Source organism: Hermetia illucens, chromosome 4 (assembly GCF_905115235.1).
Source record: "Hermetia illucens chromosome 4, iHerIll2.2.curated.20191125, whole genome shotgun sequence".
NCBI lineage: Eukaryota > Metazoa > Arthropoda > Insecta > Diptera > Stratiomyidae > Hermetia > Hermetia illucens.
Genome location: NC_051852.1, coordinates 115,970,772 through 115,996,423, shown reverse-complemented (window position 1 = coordinate 115,996,423; position 25,652 = coordinate 115,970,772). Strand labels below are relative to the sequence as shown.

The following is a 25,652-nucleotide window of genomic DNA, read 5'->3' as shown; positions in this document are numbered from 1 at the left end:
GAAATTTTGTATTTTTTCTTGTGATCTAGCTTGTGTTGGTGGTTTTGGTATCTTATTTTCTTTTATTTATTGGGGATCACAATTTCAGTCTAAGTGTAATCTTGCGGTGTTTCTATCGATTAAATTACTTCAAATAATTAGACGGTTTTTGGGTTTTCGCTAATGTTTATTTAATTCGCGACATTTGCAAAATTAATCGAGCTATCCTTTTATGGTGAGGAGTGGATGAGCAGATTACGGAGCAAGAAGTTTTAGTGTCCTGAATGTTCACAAAAGAGGAGGTGAAATGCAGAATAGAAGTAAGTAACATACAATACCTCGCCCCTAGGCGTTAACTAAGTAGAATATTATAGAACAAGTTAGGTGGGCTTCGGTTTTGTTAGCTTCCATAAGAAACCTCGTAGGTATTTTTGCGACGGTCCTGACCAGTCTGGAAGGGGAGCTTTTCTCGTCGGGCAGAAGAGGAAGAATTTCTTCTAATTAGCCAAAGGAGAAGAAGAAGGTGAACGTTGTATCAACTCGCAATGGTAATAATGCGAAGCGGCGATGTCTTGATTGAAAGTGTTAATTGTAACAAAACTGCTGAATCATCGAAAACAATATCGTTTTATTGGCCGCCGGACACATTCTTTTACAGAAATTCTGGAGCGAACGTAAGTCTAGAAAGGATGTAATAAGGAGGCTCCAGAATTTACCATTCATCGGTGATTTCGTAGGGCTTCGCGTATCTTATCTGGCCTGCCTGTTTCATTGGGGTCGGTCGTCAAAAACTCCGTTTTATTCAGATTCAATCTCAGACAATATTGCATGAGCTGATCATTCCACTTTTGGACAAATTGCTGGAAATCGGCCTTGTTATGAGACGCCAGAAAAACACTTTTTGCATAAAACAGTGTATACGGCGCTGAACGTTTTACACAAACCCTTAAAAAGGTGCGACGAGAGGATGCTTTCTTAATGAATACCGAAAGAGATACAAAACGGTTTTTTAAACTTTACTCTTCGGATCAATGCACGAGTTCTTAGAGAACTAGATGTTGCCACAGAGCGTACCAGATACGTTTGTTAAGTACGTTTAAAAATATTCTAGCACTAGTACTTTTATAAGGATTTCCGCTAGCAATGTGGACTAATCAGGTTAATCCTTAGCATACCTGTGTGAATGTTAAATTTCGCGCACCCAGGGGGAGTAAACGAATGTGTATTTAGCACAATAGGTAGGTCCTGTTTTCAGAGGACACGAAGTTTCTAGAGGACTACATGATGTCGCAAGACATTGGGAGTTTGGATCGTTTTCATTCAATTAGACATATTCCGCAGCTTAAATCCTTCATAGCTGAGTTATCTACAGCTCAATGGCATTGACTTTCCATTTAACTGGAAGCGTAAGTCCATGTCATTGACAAAAATAAACCTAAATTGTCGATCTTATTTTTATAAAGTTATACTTGTGAATCCTCTCACCAAACCATCTAAGGAAACATATCAACGGAAATATTCAAGATGTGCAAAATGATAGACGCTAGATATGTTGACAACTGCAATAAAGCCGAAGGTTGGGATATGACATCCTATTGTCAACGATGAGAGTAGATCTGAGAGCGAAAGGGTAGTATAGGTCCCAGGGCGAAACGTGGGTTGCTATCATAAAGTCTAAGGCATAAAACCTGGAATACGTCTTCTAAACCAACACTAACAGCTCTTTTACCAAATCGCCACCTCCTGGTGATCCCTGAAAATTTTTTTTTAATGAAACACTGTAGACGGAAAAGCATGAGTCTCCCGCGCCTAAAAACAAACTGGTTCTCCAGGTTGCTGGTTGGGTAGGACTGACAACCCTATGCGGAACACCAAAGTTCCGGAGCCACGAAAGGAGGATTAACTACGCAACGACAAACCCGGCAGTTAAAACGGACGAACGATTTGCGCATTTTCTGTCAAGCTACTAACTGATACCCTATTTCAATATAGGGCTGATGTAACAGCGTTATAAGAGATGCTCTGGACAGGGGCCGGTTTCCTGGAGAAGATGGTTGTTGGCAACATCTGGTTTACACGGAAAGCAGTCCACAAACATACATGGGCCTGTCCAGACGAGAGGACTTTCAACCAGATTCATGTCGTACTAATCGAACACCGTTATCTCTCAGCCTTGATGAATGTCAAAACCTATAGTGGGGCAACATAGGCTCGAATCTCTAACTTATTGGCATGAAACTTCGAGCTTAAATAGCAATACCACTTCGACTCCCCTCTGACAACTAGGTAGGAGTAAACAATTAGAGAGAGAGAAAGAGAGATCCAGGAGGTAAAGCATTAAGAAATGAGCTCCAAAAACTCCTGAAGAACATTATTATTAATACGGCCACAAATATATTTGGTACCAGTTGCAAAGAAAAAAGTCGAAATAACTGGTTTGACACTGAATGTACAATGTTACACTATCAAAGAACGCGGCCACGTGCAGAGACCTATCACGAACTTAGTCGAGTAGAGAGCAACTTCACAGACAGAAAAAGGAAACCTGGAAGAACCAACAAATCTATGAATTCGAAATGTACAGGGTGCAAACACACCAGGCGAGGAAGTTATACCAACAAATCAGAAGGAGAAAGCCTTATACATTTCGATGCTACTCCCGCCGAGATAAAGAGGTAAATCTGATTTCCGACCATATGGTCATATTGGAGCGATGGGTTGAGTACTTTGATGAACTGCTCAATAACCAAAATATTGGCATGTTGCAAGAAACAGTTTCCACCATCCATCGGCTTGAAAACCATAAGTCGCCAGGAGCCGATGGTATTACCGCCGAACTGGTTAAATGTGGAGCCGCAGACAGCAAGTGGTTCATGAACTAATATTCCAGAGGTGGGCCAGCGAATCAATGCCTGACGATTGGCAACGAGGCATTATCCGTACCAAACATAAAAAGGTGGATATCACGGAGTGCAGCAATCACAGAAGTTTTCTCTCTGAAAGCGATAGAGAAAAAACTGTAATATAACCATCAATTGCATCTTTTTATCGAGTTCAAGGTCAAGCCTCCTCTCACATGCCAAGCTATCTCTTGCGGATATTGAGGGATCATCTGAAAGACCGCTCCCTGTTCTATGAGACGCTAGAGGGCCAGAGGAGGATGGAAATGACGTCGGGAGTAGCGCAGGGATCCATCCTAAGGCCGGACCTCTGGAACGCTTCCTACGATAGTCTGCCGAGACTCGATATACCCGAAGAGTCGCGCCTGGTCGGTTATGCAGACGACGTTGCGGCACTTGTTGCCGGACGCACTGTTGAACAGGCGCAAAGCAGACTTGGCATATTGATGCGACGGGTAAGCGGATGGATGACTGCTCACGGTTTCAACCTTGCGCTGGAAAAAACCGAAGTAGTCATCCTGACCAGAAGGAGGATCCCGACCTTGCGTCCCATATCGATCGGCGAATTGACTATAGAGTCAAAACCAGCGATTAAATACCTTGGTTTAATGCTCGACTCGAAGATGAGCTTCTTCGAGCAAATCAAAGCAGCCGCGGACAGGGCTGCAGCAGGAGTCGCGGCCTTGAGTCGGCTAATGGCGAATGTCGGCGGCCCTATATCAACTAGGAGACGTCTTCTCATGGGAGCAACGCAGTCCGTCCTTCTCTATGGTACGGAGGTATGGGCTGATGCCCTTGACAAGGAGGTGCATCGTAAACGCTTCACTCAAATGCAGAGGCGAGGAGCTTTGCGAGTGGCGTCTGCTTATCGCACCGTCTCCGAACCGGCTGTGATGGTGATGGCGGGAGTGATCCCCGTTGCCCTCCTTGCCAAGGAGCGCAAAGCTATCTATCGCCGTAAGGGCGAAAACTTAAGAGAAGTGGTTGCCCGTGAAGAACGTCAACGCACCCTTAACGAGTGGCAACTCTCTTGGCAAAATGAGCCAAGGGGCAAGTGGACTGCGCGGCTCATCGACAAATTAGACCCATGGTTGAACAGAAAGCACGGTGAGATTGATTATTTCCTTACCCAACTTCTAAGTGGGCATGGAGGTTTTCAGTCTTACCTGCACAGGGTTGGGAAGGCGCGATCTCCTGATTGTGTGTTCTGCAATAGAGTGACGAATGACACTGAACACACCTTTTTCTCTTGCGAGAGGTGGGACGGCCTCCGCCAGCAGCTTTATGCAGACACAGGGGAGCTCTCCCCAGACAATATTGTCAGAGAGATGCTGAAGAGCGCTGGCAGCTGGAATCGAATTGCGCATTATGTTCGGGCTCTTCTTACTATGAAGAAGATTGAACTCGACCGGCAGAGGGATCGGACGGTAAGGGGTTCCCTGAACTAACAACTCCCTTCCTCCCCTCCCGTTGGTGAAAGGAATTCCCTGACTTGAAGGCTCCCAAAGCCGGGAGAGCGGGAGGGCTAGCCCGAAGTAATGTGTCCAAACGATTCCAGGCTAGTTCTCTGATGGCAGGGAGGTGTTTAGTTGGTAGTCCGCCAACGTGTTGTTGCGGGAGTCGAACACTCTGTGCGTAAACGCATTCACCTACCTTACTCCAAAAAAAAAAAAAAAAAAAAAAACAAGTCAAGCCAGAGAAACACTGAACACGGCCAAGGAAGAATTAGATATCTCGACCAAATTGATAAGGCTGACCTCTTGATCAATAGCTAGATAAATGTCCTCCATCCATCGTTTCTAACCTGGTCCTGGGAGAGATGATCTACCAACCTCTTCATGTCCACTCAGCTACTGGCCTATGCTGACGATATTGGCATTAAGAGAAGAACAACCCGAGATGTACAATTTACCTTCATCCAGATCGAGCAGGCGGCTCGAGATCTTGGGCTGCGCATTAATGAAACCAAGGTGAAGTGCATAGCAACAACGTTAGCACCAAAAACAAGAAGTAACAGCATCAAATCGCAATAATCAAATAAGAGCAATAAAGATAGGAGACTATAAATTTGAAACCGTTGATCATTTCTTCTGCCTAAAGTTGAAAATCCCAACCGATAACAGCTACGACGATGAAATCCGCGCACGGTTGTTTGCAGTCAACAGCGCCTATTTCAACTTACAAAAACTGTTCCGCTCAAACCGAGTCAAAACTAATCAATGATCTTGCAAGTCCTCATGTATTCCTCGGAGACTTTGGATCTTAGCAAGAAAAATCGCGAACTCTTAGTCGCATTCGATAGAAGAGTTCCCCCAAAAATTGTTCACCCCTTATATGAAGACGGACGTAGCCTATGTAACGACGAAATTTGGTTGTGGATAAAATCCGGCTCAATGGGTTGCGGTGGGCAGACCACTTTATCTGTATGGGTGAGGATAATCCAGCCCGGAAAGTCTATAAGTCAATTCTGGGATTTAAGGATGTATTATTTGACCTCACCCCCTTTTAACCAACGCTTTTATTTGATACTCCACAATCAAAAATTTGACTGCTCGTTCCTTTGACACCTTTGTATGAGGGTGCTCCTAAGGCGCCCCACTCGCGCATTACTTGGAGTTGTCGTTCTTTCTTGATGTGTCACATATTCACTGCCACTTTGAACATCGAAATTCTGCGCTCAAGATTGCGTCAGATCAGGGCAGCCCGATGGCATCAAGCAAACATGCTTTTAGGAAGGCTTGGAGTTTTCAAGTAATAGCGGTAATCAATTTCCATCTACTGCTTTCATATAGCAACGCAGAGAGAACCGTTGGCTTGGAACAATCTCAACTTAACGTTGGGGTTGAGATAGTTGCATTTAAAGATTTTTTTCCGAGATTTGTTACTCGAGTGCGTCACATTCGTCACCATTGGTAGTAATCACTAGAGCCTTGAATCCTTTAGGTTCATCGATCTGCTTTCAGAATTCTCGCTTGAGAAAAAATACTTTTAGTGGCGGCTCAAAACTCATCGATATTTACCGGCCGAGAGTTGAAGACATCTGCCTCCGATTTGCAAAAAAATTTTCGCTTTTGGTTCATGTAAGTGTGGTCGAGCTCGACGCCCTTCAACCCTGACAGAAGCACCGTATTTCCGAATAACATGTACCAACAACAAAAAGGAGCCACGAACTTTTTTACGGTTTCAAAAAATTCTTGGAATAGCATATCAACCATACAATCGTAGCTATTGTTGACAGTAAACATAAACCCTCAACATATCACCTTCTACTGAATGTGTCACTTTCTATAGAATTTTTGAACTTCCCCATGTGCTTTAGACAAGGCATGTAAGAATTTTCACTTTAAACCTGAATTTTTTTTCGAAATATAAAGTTAGCATAGAACCTGTTAATTAGCATTGCCCTACGTCGCCCTCATAGTCTTTGGATGCCAGCTTCTTGGAACACCCTTTCTATGCAAAACTCGGCTGTAAAAAGGTGAAATGAAGTTCTGACCTACTGGAGATGTACAAGATGATCCGTTGCGTATTGGTGTAGTGAATACGAAAATTCCATGGCGTGTAGTCTTGGCCATTGGTGTCAGCACAAATAAGTCTAATCCATTTTTTTTAATTTACCGAACGCTTGGTGATCGAATTCTTCTTTCGGAAAAGCTTTCCACCACCATTGTCATGGCTAAATTCTTCAAACTGAGTTCTACAGGCATTACGAAATCTTTGAAAATTTTACTGCCCGTTACATTCGCTTTGCAAGCATCTCTTGGCTAATCGACGCTTTGCTCAGAACCACCCCATTAGGAGTGTGTCCTCCTTATGAATAGGCAATAAAAACGTCGAAACTTTGAATTCATCTATTTATTCAGGATTTATATACAACATCTTTCCGTTTAGTTCACCCTGGCGGCGATCCAGTTGTAGAAGTATGAAACCAAGGCATAACCATCTGGGTATGAGCTTCCGCAACCTCCAACAACGAAGTTAGCAACACCAACGACCTTGCCATTGTAGGTAGCTGGACCACCAGAATCGCCGTTGCAAGCACCATTTCCTGAGGAGTGAGCCAAGCAAAGCAATCCAGCGTAGTTGACACCACTGGCAGAACAAGCAGAGACAGCAGCAGCTGACAAAGTGTTATATTGAAGTTGACTTGGAAGGGATCCTGAAGTGGAGAGACGTCCCCATCCAGAGATGACAATGGAAGCACCAGTTGGTGGAGCAGAAGTGGCAAGAGCGATTGGTTGGATGGTGGTGGAAAAAGTGAAAGCAGAACTCAATTCGATGAGGGCAATATCATTTTTGAAGTTTCCGTAGCTTTCGTGAACGTAGACATTCTTGCCAGTCTTGGATACTCCACCACTATTGTAGTTGAGGGTTCCAGCAACAACGGTGAAGAGTGATGCAGCATAGCTATAAGAAAAATTGCCCCATATTTAAATGTATTCGGTGATGAGGATACTTGACCCAATTATTCACAATACTTACGCATTGTTATTTCCATCAACAACACAATGAGCAGCAGTCAAGACGAAAGTACTTGAAATGATAGATCCACCACAGAGGAAGGATCCACTCCTCTTCAATGCAACTTGGTAAGGAAATTGTCCAGCAGAGGCGGCTTTTCCACCGACAATCCTCGGATCGTATGCCAAGGCTGGAACAAGGAAGAGTCCAAATAATGCTGCAATTACTAACTTGGCCATTGTAAAACCGAGTATGTGCAGCTCCTATTGTAATGTTCGAATTTATACCCCTCAGAAATCAGCTATTCTTTGTCTAGATCGCTATTAATCCACATTCATATCGATGTGTTTCAAATCTCATCTTGTTATCATCGTTTTTTTCACGAGATGATTCAATTGTTAGTTGAAAAGTTTTTTAAGTTGAAACTTTCATTGCAAGGTTCATTCGTTTGTTTCGACTGTTATCACAGGAAAATGGACTTAGGTTTAAGCTAGATATGATATATAATCCTTAACTTTGTAATTTTGTATTCTTTTCCTGAGATCTGAGATTTGGCTTGTGTTGGCTATTTTGGTACCTTATTGTTCCAAATAGGCTTTTAATTTCTTTAGGATCAAGATTTGATGTTTATTTTCCATTGTCCACTTTTTTCCCCAAGTTCCAACCATGCCTGATAACTTTTTGTAAATATAGAGTTTCTTTCTGAATGTCCGTTATTCCATCGGTTGCGGTAGGGATAAATGGTGTTTACTTGCAGCTTTCATCCTTCTTCGTAAGTTACCCATTTCAACAGTATAAATTTGAGACTGATCGTGTTATGTTTCTCTGGAGGTGAATATATTCTGGGGTCTTAAGTATTCACGAAAAACGAATTGAAATAGAGAATAGAGGGCAACACAATACCTCCCGTAAATACGTTAACTACTATAAAACATGCTACATATGTAGGCTTTAGTTTACCTGGCTCTCGTCGACAGTCCCAGGCTCTTAAAGCTCGCAAGTTTAAAGGAGTTTTCCTGGTTCGATGGAAACGGGGAAATTTATGTCTAGAACCCAAGAAACAAACCATTGGAAAATACGCAATTGGATCTTTACATAAACTTTGTAAGCCATTTTATGTAACCACTTGATCAATTCTTTACAGAAAAAGACCGAACAATCCTCCCCAAGCACAACTTCTATTTTCCGATAGTTTTTCGTGTGTGCAGTGTTGTTTATCATAAATGTGACCTTGATCATTGACAGCTCGTTTCGTTCTGTGTGGAAGATAAATTTCCTCAATTCCGATCTTTTTGTTAAAATTCCAGTACAGTAACTCCAATAATGGGAGAAATTGGAAGTCGACTACAGCGGGCGCGTCCGCGACATTATTGCCTAAATCTGCTAGGGAGCTTGGTTCGATTAAGGCACGACGAAAAGAACCTTCAGCCATTAGGGAGGTGACAACAAAGACTATATCTAGTCTGTCAGAAGCTTCTCGTTGCCCCCCCCTAGGCAAAGCATGTGAACGCAACTGGTATAATACTGTTACATAAAAACGGACACCGTAAACCCGAGAAAGCACTGAGAAAGTGAAGCTTTTTGGAAGTGAGGACACGAGCGTTGGTGTACTTATCGTCACGCATATTGATAACCAGAGAAATTCGACGCAAGGAAGGGTTCTGAATGCTGTTATCAGAGTTCCCATCCTACGAGACCCCAAGGAAAAATATACTGAAGTTTGCATCTAACGTTTGATTACCAATATTTTCCCGATGAGTTTCTCCATTTGGAATACACTGATGAGGAGACTTTTAAGAGGCTTTAATAGACAATCCTAGCAATAACTGGTCGCCTTAATTTTACCATTGTGAATACCGAGCTGAGCAGGACAGAGCATGTCGGAGGTTGGATATCCGAACCTCAAAGGAAGACAGAGGACATCACTTGCACCTTTGATGAACAGAACCCGAGAATTAATCTAGGGTGCCAGAGCGTAAAGCTAATATACGCCAAGAAAAACATATCTACAGATATGAAGGATTTCAGCTTGATGATTGAACCAAACCGAGAGAATCTGGAGGTGCCCATAGATAGTTTTCATAAGATATCCCTGGTTCCTGGCAAGATTGAAATACAAGTGTATCAAAAAACTGTAAAATGTTATTTTCTGGAGAGTGCAAAACGATAATATCCTTTGAGTTACCACATCTTCAGTGAACTTTTACACAATGAATCTGCACGCGGAGGAGAGAACGTATATTGGCAGAGTCTCTGTATGGAAGTTCACTCTAGTGGAGGAGCTACTACCTTTTCCTAAACTGCCAACGATCGAAGCAGGAGAAAGGAGAGCCAAAGATATGAAAAGAGCTGGCTCTGGGCCGTTTTGTCGCATCAGATCTACGAACGAATACTGCAGAGCGGCCACTTAATCAAGAGAAGAATGCCTCGTGTGAAATGGCGAAACCCTTCATAAATTCAGACGTGGGCGCAACAACACCACCAAGAGTATCTCAATTGAAAATATAAATTGCACATTTGAGGTAATTGAGATAAAACGGTTAACTGGCGGGTTTAAGAGTTGCAAAAACTCAGGAAATCAAAGAGATAACTTTTGAATTACGTTTGTAAACCAATAATGAAGAGTGGTAAGACCTGATATATTGACAGTGTGAATATAAGAGGCTTATTAGAAGATCGAAATGGAACTCCTCTACCAGAGGGCCAGTCAAATATAAACGGAAATTTTTCTAATAATTTTACTGAGTATGAAATAATTTCACAAGATTTTTCCATTTTTTACATAGTTTCCTTGGACTGGAAAGGAACTTTCCCAGTATTTGAGAAGTTTTCTGGTGCCTTCGTCATAAAAACTAACAGGCTGAGTCGTAAACCAATTGCAAAGAAAGAGCTTTCTTAAACGGACCAAACAGATGATAATCACACGGTGGCAAATCTGGATTATATAATGGATGTTCTAGTTCTCCCAGTGAATTTCCTCCAATTTGTTCGGGGTTAAGCGCGTCGTGTTTTGTCGCGGATGACACCTCTAGTTGAGAAGCCCCTCCTTTTGCTTTTAGTCCAGAAATTTATAATAATAAACTGAATTTATTTTCCGGCATTCATACAAAAAATCAACTAAAAGAATGCCTCGGAATGCCAAAGCACGGTGGCAAGAAGTTTCCCTGAAAAATCCCTTCTCCTGTTCAGCACAATGGGCCAATAAGCCGAGGAATCCCCGTGCTGCGATCTATGAGATTCCTAATTCCTCTTTGATAATGGAATGTATACTCCCGTGACTTAGATCTCCTGAACAAGCAATTTTGCTGACGGCCCCAATCTTCCGTGAAAAGCTCCCTAACTGCACGGATATTTTCGTCTGTGATGTAAGTCCGAGGACGGCGATCGTGACTCTTGATTTTCCAGTATATTGTGTGCTTCAGAAAAACTTTTATGCTACTCGTATCCGCGGATTACAGCACCAAATTTCGTGAAGGAGTTAAAATTTCGCAAAGTTTCACTTCTTCTCGCGTCAAAAAGTTTAAAATAATCCGTTGTGCAACAAATATGGAACCAGTTCCTCACTCATGGTTCTAAAATAGACTGAATAAAAACAATATTGGAAGTGGAGTAGGCGTAGACGGAATTTGTTGAAAAAATTCAGAACCTTTCGACTCCCTAGCAATGCTAGATATCCAAATTCCCGGCTATATTTGACTTTGGTAACATATTAGGCTGGTACTCTCAATAACTCGAGAGTTGAATCAGTACAGTACAGACAGACAGGCTAGGTTATAGAAAAGAGAATTAGCAGTTTTGGCACCCCTTCCAACACAAAAGTGTTGCAAGAGGAAATGGCATTGCTAGAGGGATGTCTATCAGCGAAATAACAAGACTACCATATTGTTCTTTGAGCATCTGACATTGATGTCATCTATCCAGTGATGCTATAGCAGAGTGTAGAGATCTAAACCAAATTCGGGGAAATATTTTTCTGCCGTGTCTTGTTCTGAACTAAGTGCCTACTGTGTAGAAGAAGCTTAGGGTAATCCTCCCTAAAAGGATGACTAATCAGACCCGCGGAACTTTTTACAAATGGAAGATGAGGAGAATAACCTGAAAAAGTTAAATATCTAGTAGTTATTCTAGATAAGAAGATTCTTTGCAACAAAGATATATAGACAAAGATGATTCAAGCCTGCACAGTCTTGGCCCATGCTCCATATTCCCTGTCCCTGCATGTCAGGATTATAACGACTCTACACGCAAGAATTAATTTATAAATCTGGAATGAGAGCAGCTCATAGAAAAATTCGTTTAAGTCTAGAGGGAAACAGTGGACCTGAGGGGGTTCTTGTAATGCCTTCTGATCCTCAGATCCCTAAAATCTGTTTGGTAGAAGATATAATTTTAGCCTCTGGAACAAACCAGAATAATGTGTGGCAGGGTATATTGAGGTCTTCTACACGATGGCTCAAAAATAGAACAAGGTTCTGAGTCCAGGGTCTCCCTTTCAGAGAAAAATGAGCAGTCGACTTTTTCGAGCGAATGAAGAGCAGACGCACCGCGATAGCCAAACAATCTTGAGGCGTTGACCATCTCAACTCTGAACTCTATATCCAGATTCAATACGAGGGAACTATTCTGGGAACCTCAGCAAAAGAGCATTCAATTTCTGCCATACAGGAAAAGGTTTCCCTTAAGAGCAAGAACTTAACTGCCGTTGGACACACCAAACTTTTCCTGCCAGAACCAAGCAGAAATACTGTAAAGCAGGAAGATATGTAGATATATTGGGGCATTCTGACTGGCCATAACTCACTATCTAAACATAGGAGGAATTTGGTGGAATTTTACCTGTTCCCTGTGATGAAAAGAAGGAATCTGTTTCAATAAATCGATTTCTTTACTTTTCTGCTCGAAAGCCAAAGAATAATTGAACCGACATATTTTTTGTTGTTGTCGACATACTTCAGTTGCAACGAGTAGCATCACATCCCGCTAAAGGAAATCGTGTGATACGTAAAGGAATCGGAATGCGCAGGAGATGAGCTTCTCCCCTATCGTTTCGTTTACTTTTATTCTCCATTGAACCAACAATTTTCAAATCTCAGGATGCTAAACCAGGATCGGGATGCGCACTTAATACGATGGCTATTCAAAAAGTAATGATAATTATCGCGGGGAAGGAAATTGGGTTAGATAAGGTAGCAGTATCGCATACCATCATGTTCAGTATTTTTTTCTACCCATCCATTCCTGCAGCTTCAAGACGAACGGTGCACGTCCAGTGTGTGACAGTTTTGCCTCTGAGTGATAAAATGGATTGTGGTTGCAGTGCCGATAAGGTGATGATTCGATTCCCAGAGATTTTTGACATCAACATGAAGTCCCTCAAGGTTAGATAGTCAGACTTTTGCATTAGATAATGAATCTTCTCCTGCGCTCGGATAGCTGAGTGATTAGAGCACAAGGCTGTCGTACGGAAAGTCGTGGTTCAAATGTCACTGATGACAGCGGGGTTTGAATCGTGACGTCGGATACCAGTCTCTCGCCTGAGTGGAATGCTGACCCCATTGCCCCATACAGGCTTTCCTGTAGTGTACCACTACGATCTTGAATGATGTACTCTAACACACTTCAAGGCTCTGATCCAATTGGACTGTTGCGCCGACGATTATTTCAGAAATTCAGGAACATTCAGGACAGCGTTTGCATAAAGCCATCTTGAGGAATACTGTTAAATGTATGTGCCCTGTCTAGAAATATTGCTAGATAATATTTTTTTCATTCAAAAGTTGTGAACTTCTGCAACTAGTTGATTAATTATCCATCCAGATGCTGCTTATCATATAATAATTGGCGGAGATAGTACTAGACGTTTTTTATGGTACAGCAGGTTAGGCGGTGGACTTGAGGATATTAGTAACATGATCCAGAAGCGTCTCATTCAGCAGCAGATTTCGTAGGCGCACTCTCACTAGATGGGCACTAGCGTATTTCTGTTAGTAAAGCTAGTGACGTTTGTGATTGTGCTGTAAAGTTTTTCAGTATACCAAAATTTATGAGATCTAGTGTTTCACGATTAATAATAGACTAATAGTTTGAATGTCCCCCGAAATATTGCCAAACTCTGAATTTGATTAATGTCGATCCGTGGTGTTTTGTTGTGTATATGATATTGTAAAGAATGGTAAACAAATCTTGTAACCTTCCTCAAAGGAGGGCAAAGCGAAAATCGCAGACACGGAATCTCGAGATTACTTTATTCAAGCATTTTTCTTGAGAAACATATATTCAACTTTCTGCTAACAAATGATGACGACCATATTCCAGGCGGAGATATATGCCATTTTATTGGGAGCAGGAGAATGTAAAAAATGGAGGGGTTGCACTATTCGAATCTGTTCCGACAGTCGAACAGCATTATCAATACTAAACAGCAACGATATATCAAGCTAGTCGGTGTGGAGTTGTCACCGGGCGCTGCTAAAACTTGGCCGACTGAACGAAACATTCCCGATGTGATTGCCAGGGCATCGCTGGTAACGAGGACGCTGATAGACTGGCTCGCCAAGGTTCTGAATTCACAATGGTGGGGTCAGAACAAGCTTTTGACATCCGGTCAGCTACTGTCAAGTCTACTCTGAAGGATGACATGGCAAGGACTCACGCAGCTGAATGGAGAGACTTGTCCCTTAAAAAGTGGGACATAAAAACCCTAGTAGGGCTTTAAACGGGACACCACCCCTCATGCTACCCCATGCAAAAAATCGGAGTGGTAGTTTCAACCATACACAGCCAATGAAAGGAGGAGGAAAAGGCGGCCCTGCATTTTGTAAGCATTTGGCCGGCCTCCTTCGACCTCAAACGAAGATCCCTTGGTAAGGTTTTCCTCCCGAAAAGTCTGCTCATTCTTTGTCTCTAGAGAATTATTCTCGGATTTGCGAAAGCCCGCCAACGCCGTCAGTGAGTGATCGATTAATAAACGATCTCGGAGGATAGCACAATGGGCATAGCAAAGGTCTGAGTGCTTGGAGCTGCGGCTTCCCCCATTAAACTAACTAATCAACTTGATTTAAAAAAAATCATCAGCATCCCATCTCTCAATTCGAAAGGAGGAATTATTTAAGCTCAAATCTCCCGAGCATGCAAAATCAAAAACTGAACTAAATTCACCAAAATAAATTGAAAAGAAGACAAAAGGATTAATACAAAATCTGTATATCTATATCTTCATACGATAACAATAGAAATGAATGGATTGCAGATAACATGGAATATGCTGAAGCTTAATGAAAATCTTTGATTTTTAAAATAAAACTAGGTACTTGAATATTTTCTTTGCGATCGCCGCCGGGATCAAAGATAAAGGCTTTTCACTGCTATTCGTTTTCTTTTCTAATTTTTTCAACGAATTTATATAATCTTGACAGAATAAGCGCAAAGAATAGACTGGCAACTTTTGTGTATCAGTTACTTCGAAGTAACTACGTGTTTTGTAAAGAGTGTTATGGAGAAGAGAAGGTAATTCGTTCTCACTTTATATGGTTGCCATTGAGCTCTAAATTAATTACGATTTGCTGAATGTGAATGAAAGCTTCTCAAGGACTCATCGAGAAGACGTGGAAGAGCCACCTTCAGATGTAGCGATGAAATAGGGCAGGATGCCATTTTTTATTAAGGCAGACCTAGACCCGACACCCATTGTTGCGGTGTTGATGATCATGTTGATGCATCCGTATAAGATCCAATTCACACAAAAACTGAAGTCCCCAAAAACCATCAGCACACCGTACGCTGATTGGGCTCTTGTCAATTCAAAACGAATCCAAATCTTAGCGAAAAAAGCAATGTTTCATCATAAAGCACATTTTCTGTTCAACGGTTTAGTGAATATGCAAAATTTCCAAAATTAGGAAAACACAACTTGAGAAGTTGGAGATAGCCAGAATGACGATCCGAGTTGATAGTCGTCAACCATGATGGCCATTCTGATCATCCCCAGTACATATGCGAGAATAAACTCAAAGTATTCAGAAGCATACTATCGACCGTCAACACATTTTATCAATAGAGCAGAATATAAAAAGATAATTAGGTTTCTTCCGATCAGTTAGGTTTCTAAATTTTTTTTCTGCGTGTTTGAAAATTACTTCGAATATTATATTCACAATATTTACATTCAAAAAAATAGTTTTCTATAGAGCTTTAAGGAAGCTTCTTTCAAATTGTCAAGAAAAATGTCAGTCTCTTCAACTCATTGAGATTTAACCAAAACCTAAACCTAAAAACTGAAATGAAAAGGAGTATATTCAGGAGAAATGAAATTCGTAAATGTAGATGCTTATTTTATATATTTGACATAATAGTCCTTAGTTAACCCTAGCAACGATCCAGTTGTAGAAGTATGGAACTGAGGCATAACCATCTGGGTATGAGCTTCCACAGCCTCCAACAACGAAGTTAGCAACACCAACAATCTTGCCATTGTAGGCAGCTGGACCACCCGAGTCACCGTTGCAAGCACCATGTCCTGAAGAATGAGCCAAGCAAAGCAATCCAGCATAATTGACACCACTGGAAGCGCAAGCAGAGATGGTAGCAGCAGACAAAGTATTATATTGAAGTTGACTTGGGAGGGATCCTGAGGTGGAGAGACGTCCCCATCCAGAGATGAGAATAGAAGCACCAGTTGGTGGAGCAGAAGTGGCAAGAGCAATTGGTTGGATGGTGCTCGAGAAGGTCAAAGCAGAACTCAATTCGATGAGTGCAATATCATTTTTGAAGTTGCCATAGCTTTCGTGAACGTAGACCTTCTTTCCAGTCTTGGATACTCCACCACTGTTGTAGTTGGTGGTTCCAGCAACAACGGTGAAAAGTGATGCAGCATAGCTATAAAAAGATAATCTCATATTTAAATATATTCACCAACCAGGAAAAGTTGAAGGCTAAGATGTTTGGACTTATCATTCGCTATACTTACGCATTGTTATTTCCATCAACAACACAATGGGCAGCAGTCAGGATGAAAGTACTTGAAATGATAGATCCACCACAAAGGAAAGATCCACTCCTCTTCAATGCAACTTGGTATGGGAATTGTCCAGCAGAAGCGGTTTTTCCTCCGACAATCCTTGGATCGTATGCCAAGGCTGGAACAAGGAAGAGTCCGAATAATGCTGCAATTGCTAACTTGGCCATTGTGAAAACAAGTATACTCACACTTCCTGACATGCTTGTATTTATATGTTTCACAAACCAGTGATTCTTTGATTGAATCGAACTTAATCTTTTTCCGAATTAATCATTTTCATATCAAATATCGTTATCAACTTTATTGCCTGGTATTACGTGGAAGATTTTAATTCGGGACCAATCTAATGTTGGGCTTCGAGACATAGATTTGAAAAGTGAGATTTTCGATCAAACTATTCGACAGTTCGGATTATAACGTCTGGAGTTCATTCAGCCATTTTCGTCACTATCACTAGAACACATGAATTGCTAGATATATCGCCTAATCCCTCAAACTCTGTTATCTATTTTTAATAATTTGAGTTCCATGATTTATGTACTTGGCATTCATTATTTCATCCTTTCGTATTGTAATTTTGTGCATATTACATAGGATGATTATTTATTTTTGACTGCGATAAACGAACTTCTTCTAGAATTCACTAGTGTCTGTGGCAACCAATTATCATCAAAAAGCATAGATACAATCATGAGTTACCATGCTTTGCCCAAATAGGATGTGTGATGCGCACCAAAAGATATTCGTTGGAGGAAGAACACAATTGATGAATGACAGCTAGTTATCCCAATATCTCTGGACACGACTGTCATACAAGCGCTCGCAGTGTGTTGGTCATCCAAAATTTGTTATTTTTACAAAAGTGAGCTGCTGAATAAGCTGCTCTTTGACCATTTGAAAAACACTTAACGGAAAAAAGGGGAATTATTGGTGAAAATAAGGATAAGAAACGAAATTAATATGCCAAAGAGGTGATACTTTAGTATCACCGTGACTTCGTCATAGATCATCAGCATCCCAAAATCAACTAATTCTGATACCGAGAACACCATTTTGACAACCTTCTCAGGAAAGGAAAGAATCACGAAGCTTGTGAACGTGGAATTCATCAGATGCTTTAATGTTACATAATCATTTCGTTCTGTTGATCTCTTGAGCAGAAAATAATCAACCTAACATATGCATCAAATCCCAATAGAAAAGGATGAAATTATGAAATACATCAAAAAATAAAACTTAATTTATTAAAAGTAAATAACACCGGAATTTAAGGGATTAAGCGACATATCTAGTAGCACATGTCTTCTGGTGATAGCAAGAAAAATGAATGAATGAACTCCAGCCGAACTGTTAAGCCGAACTGTCGAATAGTTTGATTGGTCCTGAATAAAACTCTTCCCAATAATACCGAACAGAAAAAAGTTGATAACGAGGTTTGATATGAAAATGATCAATTCGGAAAAGATTAAGTTTGATTCGATCAATCAATCTCTGATTTATGAAACATATAAATACGAGCATTTCAGGAAGTGTGAGTATACTTGTTTTCACTATGGCCAAGTTAGCAATTGCAGCATTATTCGGACTCTTCCTTGTTCCAGCCTTGGCATACGATCCAAGGATTGTCGGGGGAAAAACCGCCTCTGCTGGACAATTCCCATACCAAGTTGCATTGAAGAGGAGTGGATCTTTCCTTTGTGGTGGGTCTATCATTTCAAGTACTTTCATCCTGACTGCTGCCCATTGTGTTGTTGATGGAAATAACAATGCGTAAGTATAGTAAATGATAAGTCCACATATCCTAGCCTTCAATTTTTTCTGGTTGGTGAGTATATTTAAATATGAGATTATCTTTTTATAGCTATGCTGCATCACTCTTCACCGTCGTTGCTGGAACCACCAACTACAACAGTGGTGGAGTATCCAAGACTGGAAAGAAGGTCTACGTTCACGAAAGCTATGGCAACTTCAAAAATGATATTGCACTCATCGAATTGAGTTCTGCTTTGACCTTCTCGAGCACCATCCAACCAATTGCTCTTGCCACTTCTGCTCCACCAACTGGTGCTTCCATTCTCATCTCTGGATGGGGACGTCTCTCCACCTCAGGATCCCTTCCAAGTCAACTTCAATATAATACTTTGTCTGCTGCTACCACATCTGCTTGCGCTTCCAGTGGTGTCAACTATGCTGGATTGCTTTGCTTGGCTCATTCATCAGGACATGGTGCTTGCAACGGTGACTCTGGTGGTCCAGCCACCTATAATGGCAAGATTGTTGGTGTTGCTAACTTCGTTGTTGGAGGCTGTGGAAGCTCATACCCAGATGGTTATGCCTCAGTTCCATACTTCTACAACTGGATCGTTGCTAGGGTTAACTAAGGACTATGATACCAAATATATTGTATAAAATAAGCATCTACATAAGCGAATTTTATTTCTCCTATCTTTAAATTAGGAAATTCAAACCATTTTAGTTCCACCTCCATAAGTGTAAGACGGACTTAGGTAATATTTCGTCTCCTCCAAGGACGTAATTCCAAGATAGCTGAGACTTTTGTAAACTTTCCTTTGGCTTCGAAAAACAAATTGATATATGTTTCGTCCCCTACTTCAAGGAAGCCAGAATTATTTCACTCCGCATCTGTATTCATGTAGCTCATTTAGAGACTAAGAAGATGAAATATTTCTTGAGAATTTGAAGGAAGCGATTTTCATTTGGTTTTTACCGAAAAGCATTTATTACTTTGAATGTAATTATTGAGAATATAACATTCGAAGTAATTTTCAAGCACGACGAAGCAGAAGTCAAAGACTTGATTGGCCGAATGGGCGTAAATTAAGTCTCTTTTTCTTTTATTGGTCAAATTTATTGACGGGTGGTAAACTCATACAAATGAAATCTACTTATTTTCCACCGATTCATTGATACTAGTTGATCGTTTCAAAATATAGTGAAATATGCAAGGAAGAAAAATGAAAATCGATAGGTAGCATGTCGTACCAAAAGCTAAAACCTAACTAAACCAGGCGACCGAAAGCCAATTGATCAAATGAAAAGAAAAGAATAGAAAATTTGAAGGATTAAGTGGAGAAAGCCCATAACAAAATTCCTTTTGGAGCTCGACTTCCGTACGGCGCAGTGAATTGCGAATGGCCAGTGTTCCCGAGGTTTGCTCTTTTATCTAGGATGCTTCTTTAGTTGTAGAGAGTCGTTGCCTAGCATCCAGATTCAAGGAGTTCGGTAGCACTGCACCATATAGCGTATCTAACATGAATGTCCAGGGGGAGAAGGTGTGGGAGAACATTAAAGGCACCACCGGGTGCGACAGTAGAGGTCAAACACATCCAGCACCTACATATGCAGTTCTTGTATCCTGGTAATAATAATAATAATCGTTGGCACAACAATCCATATTGTATAAGGGCCTTGAAGTGCGTTAGAGCACTTCATTCAAGACCGTAACAATGCACTACAGTAAACTCTAGGAGGCGATGTGATCAGCATTGCGCTCGAACGAGATTATTAACTCTGATTTGGTTCAGGACATTCAGTCGTGATAACAAATCCGTCCGTCACAAGTGAGATTTGAACCGCGACCTGCCGCTACGACAGCCCAGCATTCTAACCACTTGAGCCACTCGGACATCCCTATTGAGCTTGGTCTTATCGTTTTTCTTAGTCAGCGCCGGTCACCACACAATATATGGAATTCTGGTATTCCTTCTTAGTGGTATGTAGAATTAGCTTCATTTCAGTTGGCGAGTCTGCATCTTGCAGCCTCTCCATAATATTGCTCATAACTGGGTGAAACATCCTTGACAATATCACTAAGTCGTCGGCATACGCAAGCACACTCATCCCACTTCTATTCAGTATCCATAGAATTTCATCTATCACTATTAATCGGATTATCGAAGAAATGGCGTCCTTTGATTCACAACTCTGATCAAGTGACTACTTCCCAAATCACATTGGCTTATCCTCCAATCCTATTCTGAGTAGAACTTTTTTGATGAGTTGGAATGAGAAAGCATAAAAACCGAAGTCGCTAGATGTACAACGATTTTACATTATTCCGACACTTCACCAGGCATTACGATTACTTCGATCATCAAAATTATTTTATATTATCCACAATCCGTAGTTCTCTAGTTTCTGTCTAAAACTATGTGCTATGTGTATTGTCAACAGCGCTGTCAAGGAAATTTGAATAATTCTTAACCGAATTGATAGATTCCTCCTAGTGCAGAACGAGTTGGTTCGGTGACCTCATATGTATCCATACAAGATCTAAAGGACACAGAAAGCACCGCCCCGCAATTCTTTCTGGAGTAGTTCGATACCGAATTAAATCTTGCCCCGACGGCGACATGAGGTAATGAAAACTTGGACCTTATAAGTACCAGTGGTTATTATTTCCTATGCACTTTTCCTATATAGTAGCATAGAGCGAGCATTGTCGCGGGAGTTTATACGGATTTAACGTTGTTAATAAATCGGACAACCTGAAGTTCGGGGTCGAAGTCAGCAAAAAGATCGTTTCCTAAGATAAGCTGCTTCATACCTTCGATGTTCTTCCCATTAACGCAAATATGAACAGTGCGATGATCAGTCAAATTGAGAACCTTGATTTTGTTGATGTCTATTATTTTCAGTACGACGCTGTTTGCCTCCTTTTCTTAATCAAAGCATTCAGGGAAAGAGCAACCAGATGTCATCAGCGTAGTCGAGGTGTTTGAAGCAAGATGTCATTCTCCATTGAAACTGTCCACGTTCTCCAGCTAAGATATCATGAAGGATATTACCGATGACGGAAAAAAAATATCGGTGACAAAATTCCTTGGTGGACTCCGATTTCGACTTCAAATTTTCACCTCATTGCCTAACGTGGTATATTGCACAATCATATCTGCCCTAATAATTGTAATTAATTTCTCTGGAATGCCCCTTCTATGTAGAGCATTTCAAAACAATTCCTATTCGCGGAAGTGATGAAAACCATCCTGCTCACTGCTAATCAAGCTACTCAGCATAAACACTCCAATACCCTTCCAATTGTTGCACTCAAAATAGATGCCCCTCTCTTCGAAATTTTAACCATCATTTTCTTCTTCTCCTCGTTGGGAAAGGTTTCAGATTTTCAGGATTTACGCGAGTGTGAGAACTCTGCAGAAACATCTGAAGTGGAAGGAAAAGTTCTGTAGAGAGACAAGTGTTCGTAGGCGATGGTGTCTTCGTGATATCGATATAAGGTAACCGAGTCGCAGCTTCTGCGTTCACCTGCTTGGTACAGGAGTAGGACGAACACTATATTGGAGAGATACAGATTAAGGATCTTATTCTAAGCTTCTATTCATAGGAGAAAACTTAGAAAAGAGAATATTTCAGATATCTAGAATCTACAAGTCGTTCGTCAGGGATGTTATATTGAAATTGAAAATTAATATAAGGAGGGATGACTCCATCAGATAACAGCTTCTGGGTCATCAGCCTTGCAAAACTTGCACAGAATAAAACATTGGCAGGGGGGGAGGGTCAGTTGGAAATAGAGTGGGGGAGGGAGCGGGAGACAGTTGGTTCCCGAAATACAATGTTCGTTTTTTTCTCCAAATTTTTAGCTATGAAATGAAATAAATAATCTTCTCAGCCTCGTTTAATTTTATCACTTTGTCACCTTCCTTTCGAAAGAACATGAAATTTATACACGACACATGGTCGAATGTTAATCATTTCATTTTCATTGATCTTCTTATTTTAAGCAAAAAATAATCAATATAACATATGCACTAAATCACAATCTGAAAGCATGAAATAATGAACGCCAATCACATAGAAAAGTAGAATTTAATTGATTAAAAATAGATAACAAAAGAATTGGAGGGATTAGGCAACATATCAGGTAATATGTGAATACGTGTCTTTTGGTGATAACAACCAATATGGATGAATGAACTCTAGCCAAATATTAGATTGGTCCCGAATCAAAATTTTCCAAATAAAACCGGCATAATACAATGTTGATAACGAGATTCGATATGAAATGGGTCAATTTGGGAAAAGATTAAATTTGATTGAAGAAATAATTTCGGCGAAAGATGAAACCATCGAAAACTCCACTTTGAATTCGAATTATTATGAGATTTCACCTGGACCAGGTGTCATTATGTGTAAGCTGTTAGTCTCTTCAGCACCATCTGCGTAGAACATTCCAGATATATGTGCTTTACTGCCGCTAATGTGATCAATACAGGAACAAGAGCCTGATATTTGTGGATCAAACTGTTAAGGTACTCGTTACAAGTTCCCGTTCTGAAATCGTTACTACTTGTAGCAGTAAGGCGGTGAAATTTCTAGAATTTATTATAAAAATTAATATTCTGTTCTCCAATTCTTTTTACGAAATACTTATAACCGAAATTATCATTCAGCTGGGTATGCAATTTGGAGAATAGTCGCGAAAGGAAAGAAATCCGCCATACAGTCAAGTGCTAATCATTTCGTTTCTAAGGACATTCTTATTTTAAGCAGAAAATAATATAACAAATGCATCAAAACATAATTCCAAAGGATAAAATAACGAAAGTCGATGATATGAAAAATAGAACTTAATTGATTAGAAATAAATAACAAAAGAATTTGAGGTATTAAGCGACATATCTAGCAATACATGTCTTTTGGTGATAGCAACGAAGATGGATGACTGAACTCCTGATATTATAAGTGAGACTGTCGAATAGTTTGATCGAGAAAATCACTTTTTAAATCCAAATTTCAAAACCAAACAATAGATTGGACGCTAATGGGCAACAACAACGACTCAAAAAGTATTGATAACGAGAGTTGACATGAAATGGATCAATTCCGGAGAAGATTAAGCTGATTCGATCAATGAATCTATAATTCCCAAAACATATAAATTCGAACATTTCAGGAAGTCTAAGCATACTTGTTTTCACAATGGCCAAGTTAGCAATTGCAGCATTATTCGGACTCTTCTTTGTTCCCGCCTTGGCATACGATCCAAGGATTGTTGGGGGAAAAACCGCTTCTGCTGGACAATTCCCATACCAAGTTGCATTGAAGAGGAGTGGATCTTTCCTTTGTGGTGGATCTATCATTTCAAGTACTTTCATCTTGACTGCTGCCCATTGTGTTGTTGATGGAAATAACAATGCGTAAGTATAGTAAATGATAAGGCCAAATATCATAGAATATATTTAAATATGAGCTTATCCTTTTATAGCTATGCTGCATCACTTTTCACCGTTGTTGCTGGAACCACCAACTACAACAGTGGTGGAGTATCCAAGACTGGAAAGAAGGTCTACGTTCACGAAAGCTATGGCAATTTCAAAAATGATATTGCACTCATCGAATTGAGTTCTGCTTTGACCTTCTCGAGCACCATCCAACCAATTGCTCTTGCCACTTCTGCTCCACCAACTGGTGCTTCCATTCTCATCTCTGGATGGGGACGTCTCTCCACCTCAGGATCCCTTCCAAGTCAACTTCAATATAATACTTTGTCTGCTGCCACCACCTCTGCTTGTGCTTCCAGTGGTGTCAATTATGCTGGATTACTTTGCTTGGCTCATTCTTCAGGACATGGTGCTTGCAACGGTGACTCGGGTGGTCCAGCTGCCTACAATGGCAAGATTGTTGGTGTTGCTAACTTCGTTGTTGGAGGCTGTGGAAGCTCATACCCAGATGGCTATGCCTTGGTTCCTTACTTCTACAACTGGATCGTTGCGAGGGTTAACTAAGGACTATTATGTCAAATATAAAAAATAAGCATCCACATAAATGAGTTTCATTTTTCCTGAATTCACCCTTTTAGCTTCAGTTTTTAGGAAGTTGATACCATTTTATTTGAATCTATATGACGTACGGATATTATAGGAAAAGCATTACTTCTCGCTTAGCTTAAATCTCTAAGGACATAATTCCTGCTTTTCTAAACTTTGATTTGTCTTAATAAAACAAATTGATGTTACGCCCGTTGCTTCAAGTAAGCAAAAATTATTTTAAGTTGCCTTTATAACTTCTTTGGATTTCTTACAGCGTCAAACTGAAATATTTCCTAAAAATTTGAACGAACTGACTTTCATGAAAGTTAAATCCCCATCCAGCGTATCAAGCCACCGTTGTTTCGGCCTTTTGGTCGTTTACCATCGAGTTCGATGTTAAGGCTAATCTTGGCAAGTGAATTCACGTTAGCGCGAATTACGTGACCATATCATCGAAGACGCCTTTCTCGCAGTTTTTCCACGATCGGTGCAACTCCATATTGATCGCGGATATCTTCACTTCAGGTGTGATCAAAACGTGTCACGTCACTAATCCAACCCAACATCTTCGTCTCCATTACCGCAAGACGACGTTCATTGACCTTTATAGTTGGCCAACACTCAGAATCATAGAGAGCGACAAGACGGATAACGTTGCGGTAAATTTTAGATTCAAGACGTTCGTTGATACGTCGATCACAAAAAGCATCAGTTGTGAAACGGCACTTCATTCAGGTTGCGTTAATGCATGAAGCAATTTCATACCGTAGTTCCCCATTGGCTGATAGCGTTGACCCGACGTATTTAAATCGTTCAGTTCTGAGCAGGTCACTGCCGCTGACAGTGATTGTGCCTGTTTCATGGGGATTTTTGCTATTAGATGCTAAGAAAACATCATCTGCACAAAGCAGTGTATAGGGCGCTGGACGTTGGATGTGTTTCTCCATCAATAACCGTGTAGCGTGTATTGCATCAGTAATTTCATAGTTCTTGACCGGCTTGATAAACGGCTATTTCAACGACTCCGAGAATACGGTTGTCGAGAATGCGTTCAAAAATCTTCATGGTATGGGAAAGTAACCAGATCGGACGGTAATTTGAACATTCTGCTGGACTACCTTTCTTTCTTCATATTGGAACTGGGATACTTTCTTGCCAGTCAGATGGTGTTCTACCTGCCTTAGTAACCCGATTAAAGAATTCACTGAGCCACAATGTTGGGTCCCAGCTCGGTGAGCCGCGCATTATCATGCAAAATCCGCCAGCTGCCCTTTTCATGGTATTGCATCGAAAGATACCATGACTATTAATAGAGATTTAGAGAAAGTCTCATTTACTTTGTGACAGACCTTGCATAAAATATAGAAATTGATATAAGTGCAAAGTTGTGGCTAAACTTTCAAGTTAAATACTCGCAAAAATTACTGGAAACATTATAGGAAACGAAATGTAGGGCACATGGTAGCATACTGCTTATGAAATTCAAAATGATAGGCTTCTGAATTA

At 40.7% G+C, this 25,652-nt stretch overlaps 5 protein-coding genes across 5 annotated transcripts in view; 2 read left to right on the top strand and 3 right to left on the bottom strand.

Moving 5' to 3' along the window:
- The window catches only part of LOC119653831 (protein ultraspiracle), a 214,683-nt gene that overhangs the window by 150,113 nt on the left and 38,918 nt on the right, over window positions 1–25,652 (bottom strand). The gene's annotated exons all lie outside the window — the stretch shown is intronic.
- On the top strand, window positions 272–24,157 carry LOC119653834 (serine protease SP24D-like). The gene is made up of 3 exons (XM_038058879.1): window positions 272–299; window positions 23,291–23,534; window positions 23,603–24,157. The coding sequence occupies exons 1-3, from the start codon at window positions 287–289 to the stop codon at window positions 24,120–24,122; spliced, it is 777 nt and encodes a 258-aa protein (XP_037914807.1). The 5' UTR covers window positions 272–286; the 3' UTR covers window positions 24,123–24,157.
- On the bottom strand, window positions 6,720–7,605 carry LOC119653840 (serine protease SP24D-like). Its single transcript, XM_038058886.1, has 2 exons — window positions 7,362–7,605; window positions 6,720–7,286 (listed from the first exon to the last, which is right to left on the bottom strand). The coding sequence occupies exons 1-2, from the start codon at window positions 7,577–7,579 to the stop codon at window positions 6,767–6,769; spliced, it is 738 nt and encodes a 245-aa protein (XP_037914814.1). The 5' UTR covers window positions 7,580–7,605; the 3' UTR covers window positions 6,720–6,766.
- Window positions 15,658–16,548, bottom strand: LOC119653835 (serine protease SP24D-like). Its single transcript, XM_038058880.1, has 2 exons — window positions 16,306–16,548; window positions 15,658–16,214 (listed from the first exon to the last, which is right to left on the bottom strand). The coding sequence occupies exons 1-2, from the start codon at window positions 16,521–16,523 to the stop codon at window positions 15,695–15,697; spliced, it is 738 nt and encodes a 245-aa protein (XP_037914808.1). The 5' UTR covers window positions 16,524–16,548; the 3' UTR covers window positions 15,658–15,694.
- On the top strand, window positions 17,888–18,777 carry LOC119653833 (serine protease SP24D-like). Its single transcript, XM_038058878.1, has 2 exons — window positions 17,888–18,126; window positions 18,218–18,777. The coding sequence occupies exons 1-2, from the start codon at window positions 17,909–17,911 to the stop codon at window positions 18,735–18,737; spliced, it is 738 nt and encodes a 245-aa protein (XP_037914806.1). The 5' UTR covers window positions 17,888–17,908; the 3' UTR covers window positions 18,738–18,777.

Coding starts and splice junctions, on each gene's coding strand:
- LOC119653834 (XM_038058879.1), top strand. Junction 23,535..23,602: donor GTTGATGGAAATAACAATGC/GTAAGTATAGTA, acceptor ATCCTTTTATAG/CTATGCTGCATCACTTTTCA.
- LOC119653840 (XM_038058886.1), bottom strand. CDS start 7,579: ATGGCCAAGTTAGTAATTGCAGCATTATTTGGACTCTTCCTTGTTCCA. Junction 7,287..7,361: donor GTTGATGGAAATAACAATGC/GTAAGTATTGTG, acceptor TTTTTCTTATAG/CTATGCTGCATCACTCTTCA.
- LOC119653835 (XM_038058880.1), bottom strand. CDS start 16,523: ATGGCCAAGTTAGCAATTGCAGCATTATTCGGACTCTTCCTTGTTCCA. Junction 16,215..16,305: donor GTTGATGGAAATAACAATGC/GTAAGTATAGCG, acceptor ATCTTTTTATAG/CTATGCTGCATCACTTTTCA.
- LOC119653833 (XM_038058878.1), top strand. CDS start 17,909: ATGGCCAAGTTAGCAATTGCAGCATTATTCGGACTCTTCCTTGTTCCA. Junction 18,127..18,217: donor GTTGATGGAAATAACAATGC/GTAAGTATAGTA, acceptor ATCTTTTTATAG/CTATGCTGCATCACTCTTCA.